Source organism: Notechis scutatus, chromosome Z, assembly GCF_049901735.1.
Source record: "Notechis scutatus isolate UNSWTSFEM ecotype Mainland chromosome Z, rNotScu1.2, whole genome shotgun sequence".
Classification (NCBI taxonomy): domain Eukaryota; kingdom Metazoa; phylum Chordata; class Lepidosauria; order Squamata; family Elapidae; genus Notechis; species Notechis scutatus.
The window spans coordinates 86,543,891-86,565,538 of NC_142025.1; the positions used below are offsets into that span (position 1 = coordinate 86,543,891).

Below are 21,648 nucleotides of genomic sequence, written 5' to 3' on the forward strand. Positions count from 1 at the left end.
TGTATTTGCCGCGATCTTTTTACTGCAGTCAAATGTTTGGTTTTTCATTGGCTGGTTTGCAACATCGAGGACACGTAAAATGGCTTCTACCACGCTCTGGACCCGGAAATCCCTTTCTCATGAGATGCGTTCCTTGTTATTGTTGTTGCTCTTTACGGGATCCGCCTCTCTCCTCGCGGCTAGCCAATAGTATAAAAGACCGAGGCCCCTGCCCAGTTGCATCGAGCAGTAGTGGTTTCGAGAGCTGAACGACTGGGATCTTTTTTGCGTCATGGCGTGGGAGGGGATGGCGAACGCTGAGCGTGGAACCTTGGGCTTTGCCGAAGTGCACTCGTCGGACGTCCAGGACCTGCTGGGCAGTCCAGTAAGTTCCGTCCAGCACGCCTGCTGCCTCCCCGGTCCTTCTCTTTAAGGGAGCTGCCTCCCCCAAGAGGCGTCCTCCAGTCGTGCGGGGTGGTAGAACAGCCCCCCTCGGCTTCAGCCCCCACGTCCATGGGCTGCGGCGGCTTAGTGCAGCTGGAGGGCGCCAGGTGGTGGACGCCGACTGATTGATGGGGGTTTGCTGAGCGTTTGGTAAGCGAGGAAGTAAGCTTCGTCCTGGAGAAGAAGCGGCCACCGCATTTGCTTTTGTGCTCGGAAAACGCTGTGTTACTAAGTCTGCTCTTCTCCCGTCCCTCTGAGGAGCGAATGACCCGTTTGGTTTTTGGTCGTTGCTTCAACAGCAGGGCAACTTTTTCGGGCTCCCGCGTTATAATAAATTGTTTTTTAAGGCTTTCCAAGTTGGCAATTTTGATTTTAATGTCAAGCCAAACGGAAACGCCCTTAATATCTCCGAGTAAATGTGTGATATGGAGATAAATGCTATGTGTGCTTCCTACATATATTCGTCAGTTTTGATGCTTTTACCTCCATAAACGTAAGCATATAATTGCAGCGTTAAGGAAGCAACCCGTGTGTTTTCGTAGTTTTATTAATATTGCGGTTAATCCCGGGGATAACCTACTAACTAGATATCTTGCACTGTAGCAAGTAGGCCAGTTAAGATGGTGACTTTCCGGTAGATCCCATGATATGCAATTTCCTGTTCCAAGGATTTTCAAGATGGTAGTTGTCCCTTGGTGTTTGTCTAGAATGTTTGTAAAGTTATTATGTAGCCAAAACTCTTTATTTCAGATATATCACTTTTAACTTCCTGTAAGGGTATGGAACATAAAAAATATTCCAGAATATTTTTTTTCTTTCAAAACTCTTCTAAGTAATACAACATGCTGGTGTTTATGGGTCCTACCCTACAATAAAGCTCCATACAATTTAAAAGCAAAGCTGCCCTGCTGTGGGTGTGTGGAGATAAGTGATTTCAATAAACTAGACCAATGTCAAGTTATTATTTTTGATAATATCTTTTGTAGACCTGCTTTTCTAATGATAGTCCTAACAGTCATAAAAGTATGCCTAAATAATACTTGCTTTTCTACTTCAAAATGGTGAGAAAGCACATTTCCATTTCATAGTCTTCCTCAGAGCAATGCCATTCTGAAAAGCAACCAAAAAAGGTGTATATATGCCTTGTATACAATGCATTGTAAACTAGAAGTAGGTTAATGAAACAAATACAGAAACATGTTTTGTAGTAAGAAGTTAAAATTGGATTACATGTTGGATTAAACATAAACATGCTGGTCATGGGCTGGAAAGCATTACAAACTGCACATATAATTGAATTTACAACACACTTATGAATATGTGCAAAGTTCCAGAGTTCCCAGTCTTGATTTGTATTATCCATTTTTCCATTGTGGATAATGCCAAATCTTTTTGATTTGTGCATACAATAACCTTGTAGCTATAAAAAAACCAAAGTTCTGTAACTGTTTTTCCATTTCAAATTTCAATAGATGTATATGTTTTTGCAATTATATATTTATATTTGTACATAGTTCTGTTTCAGTCTTAGAACGTTCAGAATGATAAATTTGTCTATTTTAAATCTAATTGTAAATAAGAGAACCATTAAAATTATATTCTGTTGCCCCAATTTTTAAATTGTATTTTACAGAATTTACAAAATTCTAGTATCTCACAATAAGTTAGCCTTTATGTTTGCCTATTGTTATTTCTTGTCAATAAAAAACTTCTTTTGCAGAGATTCAGAATGGTGTTTTTGAACCCAGTTTGGATTTTTATTTATTCAATATTCTCTGTATGGCATGACTAACATGATTAATCCATATTAACTTTGACTTTTTATCCATGATTCTGGGTATTTTAATCTTGGTGTATTTGGTTAGGTGAACCTGACCTAACGAAGTACTGAACTGTGCATCTGACTTAACCAAAGCACAGAGTGTATCCATGAACATCAATTAGCAGTCAGAATACATGATGAAAGCTTAATTTCATCATTGTTTTCTTATCTTTCTCATATGCAAGCAAGCACAGTTTAGGAGAATATTTAGAAGAGTGGGGAGAGGAAGAGGAAAATTCAGGTGGCCCTAACCCCAGTTTCCTGGTTCTTTGAACTACATAAAAATATTGTGATTGCTTGGTTCCTCTCAAAAAGAAGTTTGGAACAACTACATTGTTTTTTAATTGATGTTTTCATTTGCTATCCACAGATTTATGTAATGGATCCTCAAGTAAATTTCAATGTAACCTTCCAAGGTAATAAGTTCAACTTCCTTGTATCATCTAAAACCACATGGGCTGATATGGAAGCCATGGTGAGTTGGATCTTTGCCAATTGTGATTCACTGATCAATAACAGTTTTAATAGTTCAGTTTGCTGTCCTCACATCACTTAATGTTTTAAATTTTCACAAACATCTGGCTTTTTCAGCAGGCCCTAGAATAGGGTGGTCTCTGAGCCCACTTTTGGACATAGGTTTCAGATGAGTTGTAATTGGTCATCCATTTTCCCAATGTGACTGTTAATAAGCTTTAGTTATTTGTTTTTTTTCCCCTATCTTTGTTGTTTAATTCTAATATGTATTTTATAGCCTGCTTAGAATTCCTATTGTAATTGAAGTGGTAAACCAACAATTAATAAAATTTGAATGGATTGTTTCTGTAAAATGTTAAGAGTATTTATTAGTCATTCATGGAATGATCTCAGCTTTTTTCCTATCCTTTGATTAGCAAATTGGACAAATTTTATTAAAGCAATTGTATTAAAGTCCCCACTCTTCATTAATTCCATAGTTGGGGGAAAGGTTGAAGGCAATTTGACTGTTGCATTGCTGACATATCTATAGTATCCCAGCTATGCAGTAGTTAAACTAGTATAACATTAACATATTTTACAATTTCAACCTTCTCCCTTGATTTATGCACAGCTGTATAACTGCAAGATTAGTACTAGGAACAACAAAATTCTAGCAATCAAATCTAGATATTAATCTAATAATTGGTATAGGATACTAGATAATAATAAAAAATATATCTAGCTCCCAATAGTGTTCCCTTCATTTTTTAAATGTTATTTGTAAGTGAACAGATTTTTTTGGACCAGCACTTAACATTAAAAGAAATGAAAACTATTATTCTAATCAAGATTAAATGTAAATTTAGAATTGCTGTAGGTATTTAAAAATGGGCATGGACTTGCATGTTTTTGCTGCAAGTGGTTTATTGACATGTTTTGCCCTTTGTATGGAAATCTTTAACTTGCTAGTATACTTGTATATACTCATTTTTTTCACAACTTTGTACACTATATTTTTTACTGGAAGAAATTCATGTACTGCGTATTAAGAATTTTTGTTTTATTCTCAAGTTCCCCAGAATTTTTTAGTAAATGTAGTGCGTCTGTTAGATGAAATTGTTTACTTGATTTATTTTTAGTAAATCTAAAATTTGGTTGAAAACTCAAGACTACCAGGTAGGGGAGTTGAAACTAAGACTGCCAAAGTCACCTTTTGATTAATGGGGAAGATAGGTATGTGCATAATATTCTAAACAGCTTATAGACTTATTGATTGGGATGCAAAGCTTTGATTCTCTTAAGTACAACATATATATAGCTTGGATTTGAAAAAGTGGGGTAGAATTGCTCTTGGCTTCATTAACACTTTTGAGATATCAGTAAAAAATTAATCATTGCTGCCTGTTTCTCATTGTCATGGAGATGAGCCATTTCACTAATTAATTTCTGTTGTAGGTAAAAGTCTCATTTGAACTGAAAGATATCCAGATCAAATACCTAGATGAGGAACATGATGAGGTACTGGACTTCTATATCCCTATGAAGTCTTCATTTTAAAAATGAAAAATGTATCCTTGTACTTTTGAAAGAATAGAACACAAAAAAGAACTTAATATATATTTTTATAAAGAAGCTTTTTTCTCCTTGCAAAATAGCTTCCAGTCAATATTTGTTCTGTATTGTGTAATAGTTAGTTTCACAGATTATCTAATTTTTCTGACATCTCTCTGGAGGCTTGCTTACCACTTCAGGATTAAAAAGATTTTTTTTTTTAAAATCAGATAGTCTTTGATTTATGATCACAATTAAGCTCTGAATTCTTTTTTGTAAGTTATAGTCATAAAGCAAGACATCCAAGTAACTGCCTCACTCAATTATCATAATCCCAGCTCTATTAAGTGACCATGCAGGTCAAGGGGTGATGAAGGCCTTGGGAAACCTGGCACCTACTAACATATGGAAATCTGTGGTTCACAAGGCTGTAATTGGCTAGGTCCACTGACTCAATCAATTTTTTACAGTCTTAGACTCGCAGACTTCCTCCCTTCCCCCTGCCACTCTTGAAATTCCTGAGCCGCCTCATTCTACCACCATACCTGGAAGCCTTAGCTTGTTAGGCCTACCAATGGGCAGAAATCTGCCATGACCAGAAGACCTCAGCCAGCTAGGCACACTAGCACATAAGCCATCTCCTCCTTCCTGCCATTCCTGAGATGTGTGGGCCTTTTGCCTGTCCTATCATATCTGGGTCCATTTACCTTTCGCTTTCCCTGCAGCTGTTTCCTTCTCCCATGTTGAGGTGGGAATGGCAATGAATCTGTACTCATATGGATGTGATCCCTGCAGTCTGGATTTTTATCCTGTGACTGGCAGTGCTACAGTGGTTGGAACTTAGAGCAAGACCTGTAAGTCCCTTTGTTCAGTGCTATCATAATTTTGAAGGGTCACTGAACAAACAGTTGTAAGTCTAGGGTTAACTAATTACCTCTTTATAGCAGAAATAAGGTCACTTCTTGAATCCTGCCCCCCCTCCCTTTAATAACAATGCTTTAAAATATTTTGCTCTTGAAATTATGAAAAGACCAATAATTTATGTCTAAAACAAGAAGAATGTACATGCATTTTGCTCCAAATTTTCCCAGTCTTGAGAAATAGATATGACAGAAAATATTTTTGTCCAAGGAGGAGTGATTTATTTTTTAGTTGCTTTAGTTGTACAGAGGGCTTCCTCCTGATATGAGTTATATTACAATTTCCAAAATTCCTACCCAACATAGAACTCTGGCTGGGGCATCCAGAAAACAGCAAGTTGGGACGGGCTGGTACCTATACCAGTCATCTTTAAAATGATACGCCATAACAATGAGATGGCAGCATATTTAGGCCAGGGGAAAGACAGTGACTACATTTTGAATATGGTCTAACCAGCAATATTTGTTGAAAGAACTTTTTCTACAGTCTTAATTTGCATGGTCTTGTTGATTTTATTTCGAACCATGTAGTTTTTAGTAGGAAAGCAAGATGGGGAAAAGATCTGTTTAATAAAGAAATAAATGTCTGTAATAACCATAATGTCAGAAGCTGAACTACTGTTCTGTAATATCATGGAAAAATCCTGTTATGAATATTATTAGCAATTTAAAGCCTCCTTTCATGGTTTCATTTCTTTTCACAGGTATCCATCAACTCAGCAGGTAAGTTGCCTTTGGATGATTCATAAAATCTGTTGAGTCTTGCTGTGGTGTGAATAAAGGCAGCGATATAAATAAGGGACACATAGAAATAATAGTACTGAGAAGTATACTTTTGTACACAACATAACATGCCTTGTTTTCTCCCTGTAAATACTATATTCAGCTATTATCTAGTTACCCAGCATTTGTCTATTTCTACATTAGAATGAGGGTTTGTATCTGCAGTTTTTACACTGTCTTTTAAGGAGGAGGCTGAACCTAATGTCTTCAACTCTTTATTCTGTCATTTCCTAGTATGTAAAGTTTATTAAGTTCAACGCTTGTGAAACATTTAAATTTTCTCAAAATGAATTCAGAACTGAAATGTGGATTGATCATATTACCTAGGACAGGGCTGTCCAGCTCACGGTCCGCAGGCCAGGTGTGACACTGACCAGGCCCATGCCTGGTTTAGCGAAGGGGGGAAAGTTGTGATATGTCACATGACGACACAAGTTTGACACCCCTGACCTAGGACATGTGATTCTTCTTGGTTTTTTTTTCTTTTAAATAGTTTGAATATAGAATTCCATTACATTTGAAGATATGAAATTAATGACATGGATTGTACACCATAATAAAACTAGCAAGTCCTGCAGAATATTAATTTTGTCTTTCATAAACTTCCTTGTTATTGGATTTGGAGTTGAGGGATGAAATCTGTATCAAGTTATAAGAAGGAATTACCAAAGCAGTAAAATTATATTGGGCCTAAATATGATTAAAACATAGTAATTTATTTACAAATGCAATTCTGGACATGGTAATGTTAATATTAACACAATTTGTTTCTCTCTTTAGAAGAATATCAAGAGGCTGTTAAGGTAACAGATTAGACTAATTTGGGGGGCTTATTTTTATAGCAGTACAAATCAAGTCTTATAGATTTCTTGATGCGTCTGAGATTTTATTCTATTTTATCTCAGATAATAAAATCATTTAAACTAGTCCATACTGGTCCAGTTCCAAGATACTGAAGTTCTTTTTAGTCAATACTGTTTATCTATTTTGTCATAAAGAGTTATTCTCTGGACAATACCAAATTATTCCTATAATTGCTACCTTCCTCTTCAATTGGGTCAGAATACATCTAAGAGCTTCAGTTTTTATATTTCTTTCTCCACATTCTTTTGGTTGTTCTGTTAGTTTCTATATTAGTTTTAAGCATCTAGTCCTTTTTTGTTTTGCAACATTTCTGATTTTACTTGTGTTTCTTGTGTGGTTACTGTGTGTGAAAGATTATTCTTACTATTTTCATTCTCAAAGGTTTGTTTCCTAACTTCAGATTTAGAGAGTTTAGATTCTCTTTTCTGGTCTAATTCCTGTATGATGGATATCTGTCTGGTTGTGGAGGTTACTAGCTCTCTTGTCACAGATGGAGAAGTTGCAGGAGGAATTTTGGCAGAACCACTTAGTATCCCAGTTGCTAGTTATGAGAAGACTTAAGGAAATTTCTAGGAAATTAAGAGTGAAGTGATTATAGAAATAATTACATAAAAGAGGAAATTGGTTTTATCTTTTGGGGCCCTTAGAAATTAGGAAAAACTCCATGTATGTTGAGTTTGAAAAGATCCATTACTGATACAACATCCATCTGGCTTGATCAGTAGTCAATTTGCAATTTTTAAAAAATCCTGAGAAAACTATGACCTTAGTGCAGACCACCTGCTTTCCTTCCACCAGGCATTTCAACCTGTCACAATGCTATTTTTTTAAAATTTCAATTCTCAATAAATATATTAGTTTAGAAAGATAGGATTGTTTTTAAAATAACATATAGTTCATTAGAATGACTGTCCATGTACAAATAACTTTACTGAAAGTTTTTTTCCCCCAGATTGCAATGAAACACGGCAATCAGCTCCAAATGAATGTCTATGAATTACGAGTTCCTTCAGGCATGTCTTCAAGATTGGTGTTTGGGAGATCTGAGGAACCGTTTGTTCCAGAAATTAAAAAGAAGCTCCCAATTGCTCCAACTCTGATAAAAGACAAAGATACTAAAAGAAAGAACAAAAGGATAAAGGTAAAAGTAAAAAGATGTGTTTTCTGACATCTGGAACTATCCTGTCAACTATCCATTAACATATTTTTCTTTCTGGATCTTTCTGTCTGAACTTGCAAAGGTGTGGATTTTAATTGCAGTACATTGTGTGGCAATGCTTCATTCTGTTTTAATCAACCTTTATCTTTACATTAAGATCTTAAGATCTAAGGTGAATAATGCATATATTAGTCTATGTAGATATCCTCCTGAGATATATACAGCTTAGGGATAGTATATTGAGCTTAAATGCGTGGGTGAGATAATTATTGAAATTATCTCAATTTTTTTCTAATTATGCAAAAATAGAAAAATACACAGATAATTTATTCAAGGTCTGTAGTGTATTAATGATGAAATGTTTTGGGTTCTCTGATATTTATTCAGAACTGACTTTCACCTGTCCTAAAGTTAGTCTCTAATGCTTTAATTGTTCCCACATTTTATTGCTAATTGTTCTTGTTTCTTTTTACAATTTACTTCATTTCTATAAAATTCCTGCAAAGCATTCATGAGAGAATGTAAGTATTAAGTGGACTATGGTTTTTTTTCTGAAGGGTAAATATTTTCCTGGTTTTTGGAGTACATACCATTCTTCACGTTTCAGAAGAAATGTATTGGAAGAAGATTTGTTTCTTACAAATTATTAACTGAATTCACTGCTCCCCCCTGAATATATCATATATTTTTCTAAAAGTTTTAAAGTAGTAAAAAGCTGAAAAAATCATAAGCTATTTTCTAAAACCACTAGAAAAATGTAATATCAAAATATTCAGCTACGTTTAATTAACTAGTAAGTAATCCATTATATGCATTCAAAGAGATAATGCTGTTTAAATTATGCTAAAATATCCTCAGGTTTTTATGTACTCTACCAGTATTCTTGGCTATTAGAAGTAATAGGAGAGGTTTTGATTTGAGCTTTTAAAATTTTGGGCTGACTGAACATATCTGGCAAATTTCCAAGCATCCCCTTGAATACCAACGCCCAGGTCACATTCTGTTCTGCCAGAAGAATGACATTGTTTCTAGCAGCAAGCCTGGTCTTATTTTTAAGTAAAAATACCAAATAACAAACAAACAATATGGCAAAGTCTGAAGAGTGCCTTTATTTATTCTTTTAGTCTTGCCAAGTTCAATATGAATAGGTACAAGGAAGTTAGTTGTATGTTAAGTTTTGCTGCTATGTTTTTTTCAATCTCTCTAGAGTGAGCTCCTTCTCAGTGAGGTTCCTCCTGAGTGGTTCACAAGCTACTTGGAAAAGGTGAATGTGGTTTCTTTTATATTTGTCTTGTTATGCAAGAGGCCTTCAGAAAAGGCATGGGGAGGCAGTGATTCAAACAGAGTTGGAGAATAATACACCTCTTTTTACAGGTAAAGAAAAGGATATTATTCATCATGGGTAGAGCTTCACACACAAATTGATATTTGGTCCAAATTGGCAAAACCCAAATTTCCTAGTTGATTTGATTTAAGAGGGCAGTTTTTTCCAGCTTAGTGTAATATGGTCAGGAGGTAGGAAAAATCAATACATTCATCTCTCATGGTTGGTATATGATAACTGGAGGCATACAAGGGTGGTTGCCCAGTATACACCAAATTATTAATGTGTATATTGTATGCAGTTCTATTTTTCTTCAAGCCAACTTACTGCCTGTCCATTCTAGTGGAGTACATGCCTCAATTCTGGGAATGGGGATCAGAGCAAGAAACGAAAAGTCAGGATGTTTTTCTTTCTCTCTGCCTTTCCTTTTACAGTTCCGGGAGCAAGTTGTTCAAGACACTGTTAAAGTACTGGAACAGAAGTTGGATGACAAACTGTTTCTTACCAACCAGCTTCCAAGCTTCGTGAACACCTCAAGACACCAAATTCCTGCAAGTTCCTTGGTGCAAGGCAGTTCCTATGACTGGCTGCTCTCCTGTAATAATTGTCAAAATCCCATAGTGGGGATTCGCTATCAATGCAGGTAGGACACAGGCAGGGGTATTAAGATGCAAATTTCCATGGTTTTCCAGGAGGTTAGAAATTGGTATTCTGAGGTTTTCTAGTGACATTTGTTTGAGATGTATATAAATGATTTTAACAAACATGGTTTAATCATTATGTAGCCAAAGTGAAAACATGGGGTATCTCATGCAATCAAAGGTAAAGTTAGTGATATTTCTTAAATAATTGGAAGAGGAATATCAGTGATTTTCACATCCTTCCTCTCAATAAAATTTATTCTTAAAAAAAATAAATACAGAAATAATTAAAATTTAAAACACTATATAAAAATTTAGAACCAAGGAGATGGACAGCACAGGGATGAGATATTTTTTTACCTCATCACTCTTTTCCAGTGGCTCATGTCTCCACAAAGCCAACAGGCAAAACCAGGTTTTCATACACTTCCAGAAGGGCAGAAGTGTGGGAGCTTAAAGGGTTGAGGCAATAGCAGAAAAGGTTCTTTCCTTTGTCCTGACAGCTGTCCACACAAAATGTTCTGCAGATAAAAACTTTTTATTAGCACTTTTTTAAGCTTGTAAATCTACTCCCTATTCAGTTTTTCAATCAACATTTGAGAAAATAAATCTAGGGTTTCATTTTTCTTTCAGAAGCTTCACTGGCTCATAATTCTGCTTTTATATCTTTTCCTAAGATTTCATCCAAATATGTTGTACTTAAAAATACACTGATATCTCAGTATATCAGCACAGCTAGGAAAGTATTTAGCAGATAACTTAAACAGTTAACAGAAGAAACAGATCAGTAATTCACCACATTGCCTTTCTTATTTTCCCAGTGTTTGTCCAACATATAACATCTGTGAATTGTGTGAAGCAGGGTTATATTTCCATGACTCTAACCATGTCTTTCTAAAACTGCGGAGGCCCACCTTGCATATTTCAGACACACATAGTCTTGAGCAGCTGTCATCTTCTCTAGTCACTTCAGAGAAAGTCAGGTAAGCAACCAACTTCCTTGCTTCCATTGTGAATCCCTTGAATTATTTATATTTAGAGTGCTCATGATAGTGAATATACAAACAGTGAAGAAATCTCATGGAGGAATCAAAAATATAGTTAAGTTCATATTAACCTGGGAAATTCAACATCTGGTTCGTCTCCGTGCCTTTCTTTTCCCTATTGAAATGGAAAAGACTCCATCTTCATATTGGACAAAATTAGAATCTGATTTAAGACTAGGAAGAAAACAAGCAGACAAACATTTTAGCAACAAGGGAATGCTCTGTTGTTCAGGGAGAACTGGATGATGATTGTAGATGCCCTACTGAAATGGACAAAGGCCAGAATTTCTGATAGGGTAAGGCTTTATTTTGCAGGTAGTAGATGCTGCCTTTGTTTGGCTTTGTTTTAGTAAGCCTAGCCAAAAAAGCTTGCAGATTCCTTAAATGACTTTTACTGCTGAAAAGATGGCAACCAACAACAATACGGTATTTGGATGTAATGAAAAGGATGGTTGTTTATTGCCAGTGGTCCTCGAACCATGGATTGTCCAGCTAACTTAGGAGACATCCAGCTCCACATATTTTTTATTAGTGGAGAAGCGAAATTGATATCTTATTTCTAATTGTTTAGATTCCAGAAGCAGGTGGACAAGCATTTCCTGAAAGCAGAAAAGCAGCGTTTACGAGGAGAAAAGCAGCAGCGTAAAGCTGAAGCACAGGAACTCCAGAAGCAACTTAAATTGCATCAAAAGTTTAAACTATGGGACTCCGTCCATACTCTTGACCACACTGGTTTGGCAGATACAAAATCTGAGAGCCTACAATCCAGTACACTTCTGTAAGCAAGCCTGGACCTGGGTTATGTTTGGAAAGCACATACTGCATATTCTGTGTTGGCTTTTACTGGATTATGGGCTGCTTTCCTAGCCAACTCATGATTTGTGTATTTCTAGTATTTTCAGTATCTTTAACTTCCTACTTCTCTAAAAATACAGTTTTAAGAGACCGTTAGACAAATTGTGATTCATTGGGTCATCATTTCAAAGATACTTCCTTAACAGAGTAACAGAATGACCAAGAGCAAAAACTGCGGAATTGGTAATGACTTTGATATCCTGCTGGCTTTACCATGACTAATTGCATTCCAGCAGCCAATTGTGGGGAATCAGTGTACCCAGCCTGTATAATGAACCAAAATAAAATATAAAGGGCAGAGGACAACTTCGTCTTGTTTTCTTCTGGATATCACAATGGGTCTCAGATTTTTGGTAGGATAGCTGGTTGAGGTACCTTGGTTAAAAAATGGTTGTCCTATGATGGTCTGTTTTGCCCAGTTAAAAGTTACAGGAATGAGAATTTCAATAGTATGTAGGTTCATAATCCCAGCTTTTCCTAGTTAGCTAGGTGTGTTGGGTTACTGCTCCTAGAATACCTAGTTAGAATGGCTAATGAGCCTGCAGATTTTAAATTTTACTGATTTTTCTCTGGTTTCCTCCAATTCACAGTTCTCTGCAGCAATGCCCTGTTGTTTCCACACTGAGTGCTGCTTTTGTAGATGAGAATTTACCAGATGGAACTCACCTCCCACCAAATATTATCTTCATGAAGCATTGGCGTATGAGGAACACAGGCAACATTACATGGAGTTCAGATACCAAGGTGTTTTTCAATGTTTAATTTTTAAAAATACATGCTAAAATCTAGCTTTGGCATTGAGACTGCTCCCTTTCTTCACCTCCTTTAGCTTTTTCTGCATCAATATTGGGAAGGTACTTTGTAAAATGCATTAGTGCTTCATTGCATGTTTTGGGCTGAGTCCAGTAAATATTGGATCTCAGGAACGTAACTTGCTTATTTACACAAAGGTTTATTTTAAACTCTTCATCACCTACTTTGGAGTTTTGGCTATGCTGTTAAAAGCAGAAGCTATGGTTCTGTGCTGCTTTGGTTGCTAAGTAAATGGGAACTGAAGGATTCATTTTAAAGAATCAAAGATCCCAGATCACAGAACTGTACACATTCGGTGAATTGTGATTTGTCTCTTAAGTGTTATTAGTCTGTTTCATCATTGCTTGTCTCCAAGATTATCTAATAATTTTCTCTCTGCAGCCCTAGAGATTCTTGAGGGATGGGCTTCTATGTCATAGTCCCAGATACTTAAATGCAGGATTCTGATGTCTTCTTCACAATAATTTTTCTTCGTGTTGCATAGTGCCTGAGAGCCACAGAATGAAACTCAACTCAGAAGTTTGAATCTCTGTTTACCAACTTTTACTTAATTGAAGTCTTATAGGACATAAGGCCTAAAAATATTCATTCATGACCAATATGAGAAATTTGCATGTTTTGGTGTTACCATAAAATAATTTTCTCTTCGTATTTCAGCTAAAGTTCATGTGGGGAAACATAACTCTGATGTCTTCTGGAAAAAAAGATGTGATTGTGCCTTCCCTACTTCCTGGGGAGGAAGGGGTTGTCTCAGTGGAGTTTAAAGCCCCAGGCACGGAAGGAACCTATACCTCCCACTGGAGGTTATCACATAAAGAAGAACAATTTGGACCCCGGATCTGGTGCAGTATTGTGGTTGACTCCTCTTCCCCCACAATTTCCAATCTGCCTGACCATGGCAGATTGATGCCTAGCTTTTGCCAGAATAGTATGTCTCTTTTCAAAAAAGAGGTAATGCCCTCATATACCTGGCTCTATTTAAGACTGGGGGTTTTTTCTCTCAATATTTTTTTCTCCATCTCTCCCATTTTGTAATTGTATTACATCTCTGCTTTCTCTCTTTTTGCCTTACGTCTGTGTTGTCTCCAGTCAATGGCCCTCTTTAATGTGCATATTCTCCTGATTCAAATAATTTTAATTCATAGAATCAATCAGCTAATTATTCTTTGGGCTGTTAGTTAATTTGTTCTAACAATTTGAATCTGTGCTTGGGATAATGTTGGGATATAACAGTGTGCTATAGATACACCTCAATCAGGCTCAAAATTAATTGAAGGCCTAGAAAATAGAAAATAAAAGTGTGTGCACCATTGCTTTTCCTGTTCAGCAGGTAGAATTATATGTTCAGGACAAGGAGGATTTGGTCAATAATGTTCAGTACTTCTATCAGCTTGAAAGAGCAGGGACTCATTGGCAAAGTACATTTTTAAATTCCAAAGTCCTAAATTCAACCCCTAATGTTTTCAGGTATAACTGAGAAAAAAGAGATCTTGATCAGAAAGCATAGAAAGCAGTCTGATAATCAGTCTACACGCATTGAATATTATGGGGATTGTCATCCAAAACATTTGCAGAACTGTTACAGATCTTACCAGAATCAATGAATGAGTATGCCTGAGATTTCCCAAACAAAAATAGCATCCTGAAAACATCCTAATCTATTTAGCCTACTAACTTTATTCAAACTAATTGAAGGGTGGTGGTTCCATCTATTTCTCAGTTCAATAATATAAGGGATATATTATTTTTAAGCAAAATATTTAACTTCTGAATGAGCAAAACAATGGGAGAAAGTACTAGTGTCACTTATTTTATAAAATACAAAGATGTATTGAAGAAATACACTTTGCAAATTTATTTTGCATTTTTGTTTAGCTGAAGAAGCATTAAACAAAATAAAATTCCAGGTTCTCTATACCAAATATTTTAAAGAGATTGTCTTTTTTATATAATCTAGACTAACAAAATGAAAATGTAGGTATCAAGGTAGTATGGAATATGTACTGCAGTATAAAAAATGAAGTGCCCGAGTAAAACAGTTTGACTCAAAATCACCTTGGAGCATCCTTCAGTATTACTTCTTTTCTCTATAGGAAAGAGCTTCAGAATTTAAGGGGGAAGTAAGTTTGGCCAACAGAGTTGCTTCATCAATGATGAAAAGAATCCTCAGTGCTAGAGAGCTTTACATCCCATCACTTGATCTTCTCACAGCCCAGGTGAAATGTCTGGTACAGACCAAAATTCAAAATGGGTTCAGAGAAAAATGTTTATTCCATAAGTTTTCTCATTAAATTGTTCACTTTTGTTTTCGTCCCATTAGGATTTGCTCTCCTTTGAATTGCTGGACATTAACATAGTGCAAGAATTGGAGCAGGTCCCTCGTAATACTCCTGTTGGTAAGTTGTGATAAATATATTATCATCCTGCTTTTCCAATATAGTATGTCTAATTGGCATTATTGGATGCCAAGGCCCATACTTTTTCAGTAGAGATTCCCTGCAGGTGCTTGGAATCTTCTGGATCTGCTGCTGCTTTTTGCAATTACTGTGTTTTGCCTGCTCTGTTAAGCAGTGTGCTATTTACTTTTTGTGGAAGATTTTGAGGTTTCTCATAGTATGGAACTGTAATGAGATTTTAATTTGTAAGGCTTAGTCCCCTCATTAGTTTTCTCAAGGTAAGGATAGTTGGGTCAGCACTGCTACTCTTGATACTCTAGGCCAACATATTAGGATGTATTTAGCATATTATCCCTGACTCTGAATGACAGTCAACCTGAACAGGATAAATATGTGGACCTTTCAGTTCCGTATGATATGTGATGCTCAGCTAATCATGTGCCGATGCATTTCTCTCAACTATTGGAAATCTTTAATTCTTTCTATTTGGTTTCAGGTATGTTTAGTCCATACCTGCTGACCAGTCCAACACTTTCCTACCATCTGTAGGAAGGAAACCTTTAAAATGGTTTCAGAAATACAAAAAAAAAAGTTATGGTTCTTCCTTGTGGTATCATCCTTATCTTGCTTTACCAGATTCCATACAAGGTCCAAGCCCATACAAAATCCATGACTGCACTTCTCTGCCAAAAACAACTAACTTAGACCAGAAACAAGAAGCGAATGAGAAGATCACATATAAATTGATGTCTGGTAAGCAATGAAAAGTACTGTGATGAGCCTAAGAATCCCCTGTTCTTTCACTGGATTTCCTTATGAAAATAGAAGCCAATAGTCTTGACTAAGAACTGAATGACCAATCATTTTAATTGGCTTTATTATTGACAATCTATTTTGCTGCAAAGCTGCTAACTTTAGAATTTGGAAAATTTACCAGGTAGTTTTAGTGATACTGGCAAATGATTTCAAGGTTATACGCACTTAGTCAAGTTACATTATAGAGCAAGATAATCTAAATTGCTTTCAACAGATTTACCTAGTTTGTATTTTATATCTTCAGCTTTTTTCTTACAATATAGCCCCTGCTTCAGGATATCCTTCATCCCTTGATAACCAGGATATACTTGGCTCAACCTAAGTCTTTATTACTAGGCCTGTATTTAAATCCTGTAAAATTTATAGACCTAGAAATTTAGGTATTTCTATTTTTTGTATAAAAGCTGCCATATGCAGGTACTGAAATCTTCCTCCAAATCGGACTCTTGAAAATTAATGTTTTGTGAAGGTTGTTTTGTGGTGGTTTCTTGCCATCCTATAGCTTGAAATGGTATTAGACTTCCTCTTGATGTATCTCACTGCTTGAAGTACTTATTCATTAGGTAAAATGAATTAGATAAAAATGACTACCAGAAATGAAATGCAAACTCAGTATCTATGACTGCTTTCTCTATTCTGAAATTTTTGGTAAATACTGCCAAGAATATTTAATCTCATTTTTAGAAGCTCAAGTCAGCAAAGGGAAGGCTGAAAATTCAGGAAACCAAGAAGAAGGAGAGGAAGATATGAGTGGAACCCAGTTTGTATGTGAAACAGTCATTCGTTCTCTCACCTTAGATGCTGCACCTGACCATCAGCCCCCACAAAAAAAGAAGTCTTTTCAGAGTGAGCGCTTTCAAATATTTTGTTAAAAATTTAGCCTATTCAGAAAATACCTCCAGCGTAATGTATTATTTTCTCTTTTTTGTTATTGTTTAGATTCTCTGCAAACACTGTCCAATGTTGCCCACTGCAGCCCAGAGAACAATGATTCCATTAACCCTGTGTCTGTATCAGAGGAATTAGAAGGCAAAGTACCAACTCCTGAATTTGGTAAGTCTTGATGGTTAGGCTTTGCTTTTCTGAAGAGTTAATGAATTGAATGATGAAGCCATTATGGAAAGGACTGCAATGTTGACATTTATGCTGAAACACTATTTCCTGTCTTCTGCCAGGAAACCGCGCAGTGCAAGATGGTGAAGAATCAAAAGGAGGAGAAGCTGACAGTAATACTCAGGATGAAGTCAATAGTCAGGCATCTTCTTTTTCTGAAGATTATATCGTTGTCCTTCCAGAATGTTTTGATATTAGTCGTCCTCTGGGCGAGTCAATGTACAGTTCAGCACTCTCTCAGTCAAATTTAGAAAAGGTGACCATGGCTCCAGCAAATCCTGAAGAAAGCCACACACCAATCAGTAGCACCAGCGATACGTTGATTACCTCTCAGACCCTTGATGAAGTGTCACTGACCACCCCTCAGAGTGGGGAACCACGGCTAATAAGGTACCAAGTGAACCAAGAATAATCCAGAATCTTAAGATGTCATTATTTCCTATAATTATAAGTAGCTTCCCAAAGAGAAATGTTGATTTCTGAGTGTACATACCAACCCAACTGTACACACAAATCCAAATGAAAAAAGAACCATCAGGAATTTTACTATAATAGATACATTATATTATAACAGAACTACCTGAATGTGTAGCGTAGACCAGTATCAATTTTCATTCTATGGAACTTTTGGTACACTATTATGAATACCTGTTTGTTGTTCTCTAACAGATATTGGGCTCTAACAGATATCAGTTCCCAAGAAACAACTTTTCCCACTAGAGAGGAAGCCCTGTTGGTTCCTATCCAGATGAGAGAAGGTATTGTATTGCAATGTTCTACATGATAGACTGTGAGCAGGAGTTTCTAACTGAAGCCCTTCTCTTAATAGACTGCTGCTCTCCAGAGATTTATGTGTATTTGAAGTATACGTATGTACATATTATTTTTATTAAATCGGTAAATTTTAAAAATTTGATTTAAATAAAACTATTTTCTATTCCTTCTGGAGCACAAAGATAAGTTATTTTCTTTTTTTCTGTTCTTGCTCTCATGTACTTTTATTTTCACTTTTTTCTAGAATTACAGAGAGATGATTCTGAGGTTTCATCTCCAGAAAACGTAAATAACCCATCAATGTATCCTGAATCCTCTAGGTAAAAAAAAAAATCAACCAGATTTCATCATGATGTGAATAGCAATTGATTTTTAGTGAGATTTTTGAGGGGTCATTAGCCTTTTGTTTCTTCCTTTTTCAGAAATGTTGATTTAACCTTACAGCTGAACAAATGAATTGAGGCTTTTAAAAAACTGCACTACTGAAGCAGGAAGCCACTACTCTGGCAAAAGAAACTAGAACAGACAAATGGTTTTAAGAGATCAATCTCACTACTACTCACTACTCTTTGGATGGAAATGTTAATTTTAGTTTCTGGCATCTTCACTGAAAATGTTGGGTCACTGGAATTGAAAACTATTGGTTGTTGGAGTAGGTTGTTGGTGTGCTGGGTGGATCAGCAATCTGATACAGAAAAAGCCCTTTCCTTATATTTGTATGTTTTCAACTCCAATTTGATTTGCAGACATAGCCCAGGAAATAGCCTTGCTGGTGGCCTGGTGAAAGGGGCCTTATCAGTGGCTGCCTCAGCTTACAAAGCATTGTTTGTTGGGCAAGCCTCCATGGATCAGGTAAATAGATCATCTTGTCATCTTATGAGACTCAGGAAACATGCCTTTTCTATGGCAGCCTCTGCTCTCTGGAACAATTCCTCCCCCTCAAATACAACAGATCCAGATCTTAGAGTTGTTAAGGCCTGGGTAGCTGATGCATTAGAAGCCATTTGAGTAAAAACCCTCTTTGTTTATTATGTGCTTGGTCATCTTTTTAATCTTTATATATTTGATTACTGTTAATATGATGGGGGTTTTTCTTTTTAATTATTTGTGTTGCATACTACCAAGTCATTGTTTAAAGTACCTGGCCTTATACATTTTAAAAATAAATATAAATCATGCACTAATAATGAGAAGAGTAAGGACAGGAGCAATGTATATTTTGTAGTTTCACAATTAATCCTTACAGATAAGGATACAGCAATCTAAAAACCAGGTTGCTAGTTTTTGTGAATGCAAAGATAAGCTTGAGAACTGGGTGATATAATGAATTATTACAAATAAGGAAAAGAATAAGAATACTGAGTATAGTAGAAATTATTCCAATTTAAATTTCACTGGGATGACTGTAGTTGGAGAATTCTTAGAGTATCTGAGGTGTACATAAATGTTTGCTGTATGCAAATTTGCATTTATATGTTTGTTTCCTCTTTATATTGATATTTCTGTATTTTTCATCCTTCCAGGCTCTTTCTGTAACCAGTGAAAATCAAATGACTTCATATCTGACTCACCTACATGAAATGGGTTTCTGTGACAGACACCTTAACCTCCATCTGTTGCAGAAACATAAATTTGACATGAATCTTGTTGTCATTGAGTTGCTGCAGCTGAATCGGGGTGATCGGTATGAGAACCCATACTGAACCTTTTTCACGTACATTAAAAAACTTAACAGCAACTGGCACCAGCAGCTTCTAGCTCCCTTCTGTCTAAGCAGAGCCAAGATGGTTTCGCTTTTATTTTTCAGTACATTATAATTCCTACCATCTCTATTATCCTACAGCTCAGGCATTAGAGTATCTAAATGTTTTCCCAAAACTGGTAAATGCCATATTATAGATAGGAGAAAAGAAGTGATTATGCTTCAGAAATATAAGTGGAGTTGATCTTAACAACCAAAGTAGACTGTTCTCTACTTTACTTCTCTTCTGGTTAAGCAATACTTTTATCCCACATTTAATGTTATGTGTCTTGCCAGACACTGATATTATCTGAAAACTGTACTCCTCATTAGGAAGATTCCATGCAAACCCACAATTTCATTTCTTGGTTATTTCCTTGTTAGAAGCAGAACTGAATTGGCTATGTGAATAAAAATACAAAGATGTAGCTGTTTATATTATATAATTATTGAGAAAAACAATATTGATAGTGACTGTTCAAGCTATTTGAAGGGTAAATAATCAAGACAAATTTGAGTGTTTAAAAATTATTTTTGTAGACTTTTACCAGCCAGCAGTATTTTACAGGAGTGAATACTGCTCTCACAAGCAGTATTCCTGATTTCTCTACCCAGGTGTTAGATCAGTTTGAAGTCCTAAAAAAAGCAATACTTTTAACAACTCCTCAGCTTAACTACATTACTAATATCTAATAGAATTTTTTGCTTAGTATGTAAAAGAAAGAAAAAACAAATATATGAATGAATATTTTAGGAAAATAATTTCCTATGTCTCTGTTAATCAAAACAAAGGACTCAAGAATCAATAAGGAATTTCTGCCTATATCCTCCTGAAATAAATACTGTAAGGATTTGATACATTCCTAAAGAGTTTACACTTGTTGATTTGACACTCAGGTATTCCTTTGATTTTAATTTCATATAGGATGAAAGGAATATTTGTTCATAAAGCATGTGAACAGTAATGGGATGTATAAAAGTATAGTTTTTCTGTGATTTTGGTAGGAATTACGATAGTAAATGATTGCAAGGGATTGAAATGAGAAAAGTTTCCTAGTGAGTCAGGATGAGGAGCTGAGGACAAGCTGCTTGTGCTATGATTGCTTATTTAATAAAATGTATGCAAACTGAATATCTGAATGGAAGAGTTTAGATTTGCAACTTCTCTTGGGCTGATGAGGAAAACCTTTAAATTACTAGGTAGATCTTCATATTTTTTTAAATTACTTTGAATTACTTCAACCAGTGAACTTTTTGTTTCATAAAAGGTGAAATATTCTTCTATTGGCTTTGTTTTATGAGAAGTTGCATGAATGATAATTTAAACAATACTGATATTAAGATATTGTTTATTGCTTAGATTAAGCACTATGGTCTTTTGAGTTGAAAAATAAATATTAAAAATGCACATTAGGTTTGCCTTTGTGAAAATGTGTTCTTTGATCTTTAGAATAATGGGTAAAGTCATATGGATTGCAAAAGAAACTTCTAGTAAAAGCAAAAGTGTTTCCATATAAATAAAATACATCTTCATGCTAGATAGCAACACTTGTACACTGAGGCACATTTATTATTCTTTATGCCAGGTGCATAGGTCCAAAGATTTCCTGATCATTTGAAAGACATTTCTCTTGCTCTTTAGAGATGCTGACACCAGTTACCTATTGTCATAACATAACTGTTATGTGAAATACTGAGTGTTAGTAAATGTGGATGCAGAGTGGATATTTTAGAAAGAAGTCAAACTCTCATTTAAAATTGGGGGGTGTTGAATTGTGTGTGTTTAATTTAAAAAACAGAGGCTTCTCTGTTCAGAGAATAAGAAATTAATTGATTTCTTTGCCAGCTCAAACTTTCATCCAGTTTATCAAGCAATCTTTAAAATAAATTTCTGAGAGTATCTGGTATTTGTACAAGTTCAGAAACGTGGCATAAAAATGCCATGGCATAAAAATACCAGTAATCTTATTTAGGGTCTGATATATACTGCCATATAACTTAAGGAACTTTTCCCAGGTCGGATAAAGAAAGATTTCTCTTGAATTAAGTATTCTGGAAAGGATCCATTAAAAATTATGAGGAGAGGGATAATTTTGAGATTGCCATCAAGATGAACCTCTTGACATCTGAGTAACCCTCATCTTTCCTTCT

The 21,648-nt window shown here is 35.7% G+C and overlaps 1 protein-coding gene across 9 annotated transcripts; it reads left to right on the plus strand.

Moving 5' to 3' along the window:
* Positions 1-220: 220 nt before the first annotated feature.
* NBR1 (NBR1 autophagy cargo receptor) lies at positions 221-20,910 on the plus strand. 9 transcript variants are annotated; one of them, XM_087945550.1, is made up of 23 exons: positions 221-573; positions 1,512-1,553; positions 2,616-2,720; positions 4,157-4,219; positions 5,877-5,895; positions 6,736-6,758; positions 7,772-7,960; positions 9,186-9,242; positions 9,737-9,945; positions 10,765-10,926; positions 11,561-11,767; positions 12,435-12,588; positions 13,315-13,608; positions 14,751-14,873; positions 14,978-15,053; positions 15,690-15,806; positions 16,554-16,715; positions 16,809-16,922; positions 17,045-17,372; positions 17,652-17,740; positions 18,001-18,076; positions 18,503-18,608; positions 19,280-20,910. In XM_087945550.1, exons 3-23 carry the CDS (start codon positions 2,625-2,627, stop codon positions 19,457-19,459), a joined length of 2,844 nt encoding a protein of 947 aa, XP_087801676.1. In that variant the 5' UTR covers positions 221-573; positions 1,512-1,553; positions 2,616-2,624; the 3' UTR covers positions 19,460-20,910. The 9 variants fall into 9 exon arrangements, with proteins under 9 accessions (XP_087801676.1, XP_087801680.1, XP_087801677.1 ...); XM_087945554.1 differs by having other exon boundaries at positions 16,668-16,715; XM_087945551.1 differs by having other exon boundaries at positions 221-364; positions 1,490-1,553.
* The last annotated feature ends 738 nt before the right edge of the window (positions 20,911-21,648 follow it).

What these genes read in the sequence shown, in the direction of transcription:
- NBR1 (XM_087945548.1), top strand. Translation starts at nt 272, where the DNA reads ATGGCGTGGGAGGGGATGGCGAACGCTGAGCGTGGAACCTTGGGCTTT. An exon ending in TCACAAGCTACTTGGAAAAG is followed by an intron (nt 9,243 to 9,736) that starts GTGAATGTGGTT and finishes TTCCTTTTACAG; the next exon opens with TTCCGGGAGCAAGTTGTTCA. An exon ending in GTCACTTCAGAGAAAGTCAG is followed by an intron (nt 10,927 to 11,560) that starts GTAAGCAACCAA and finishes CTAATTGTTTAG; the next exon opens with ATTCCAGAAGCAGGTGGACA.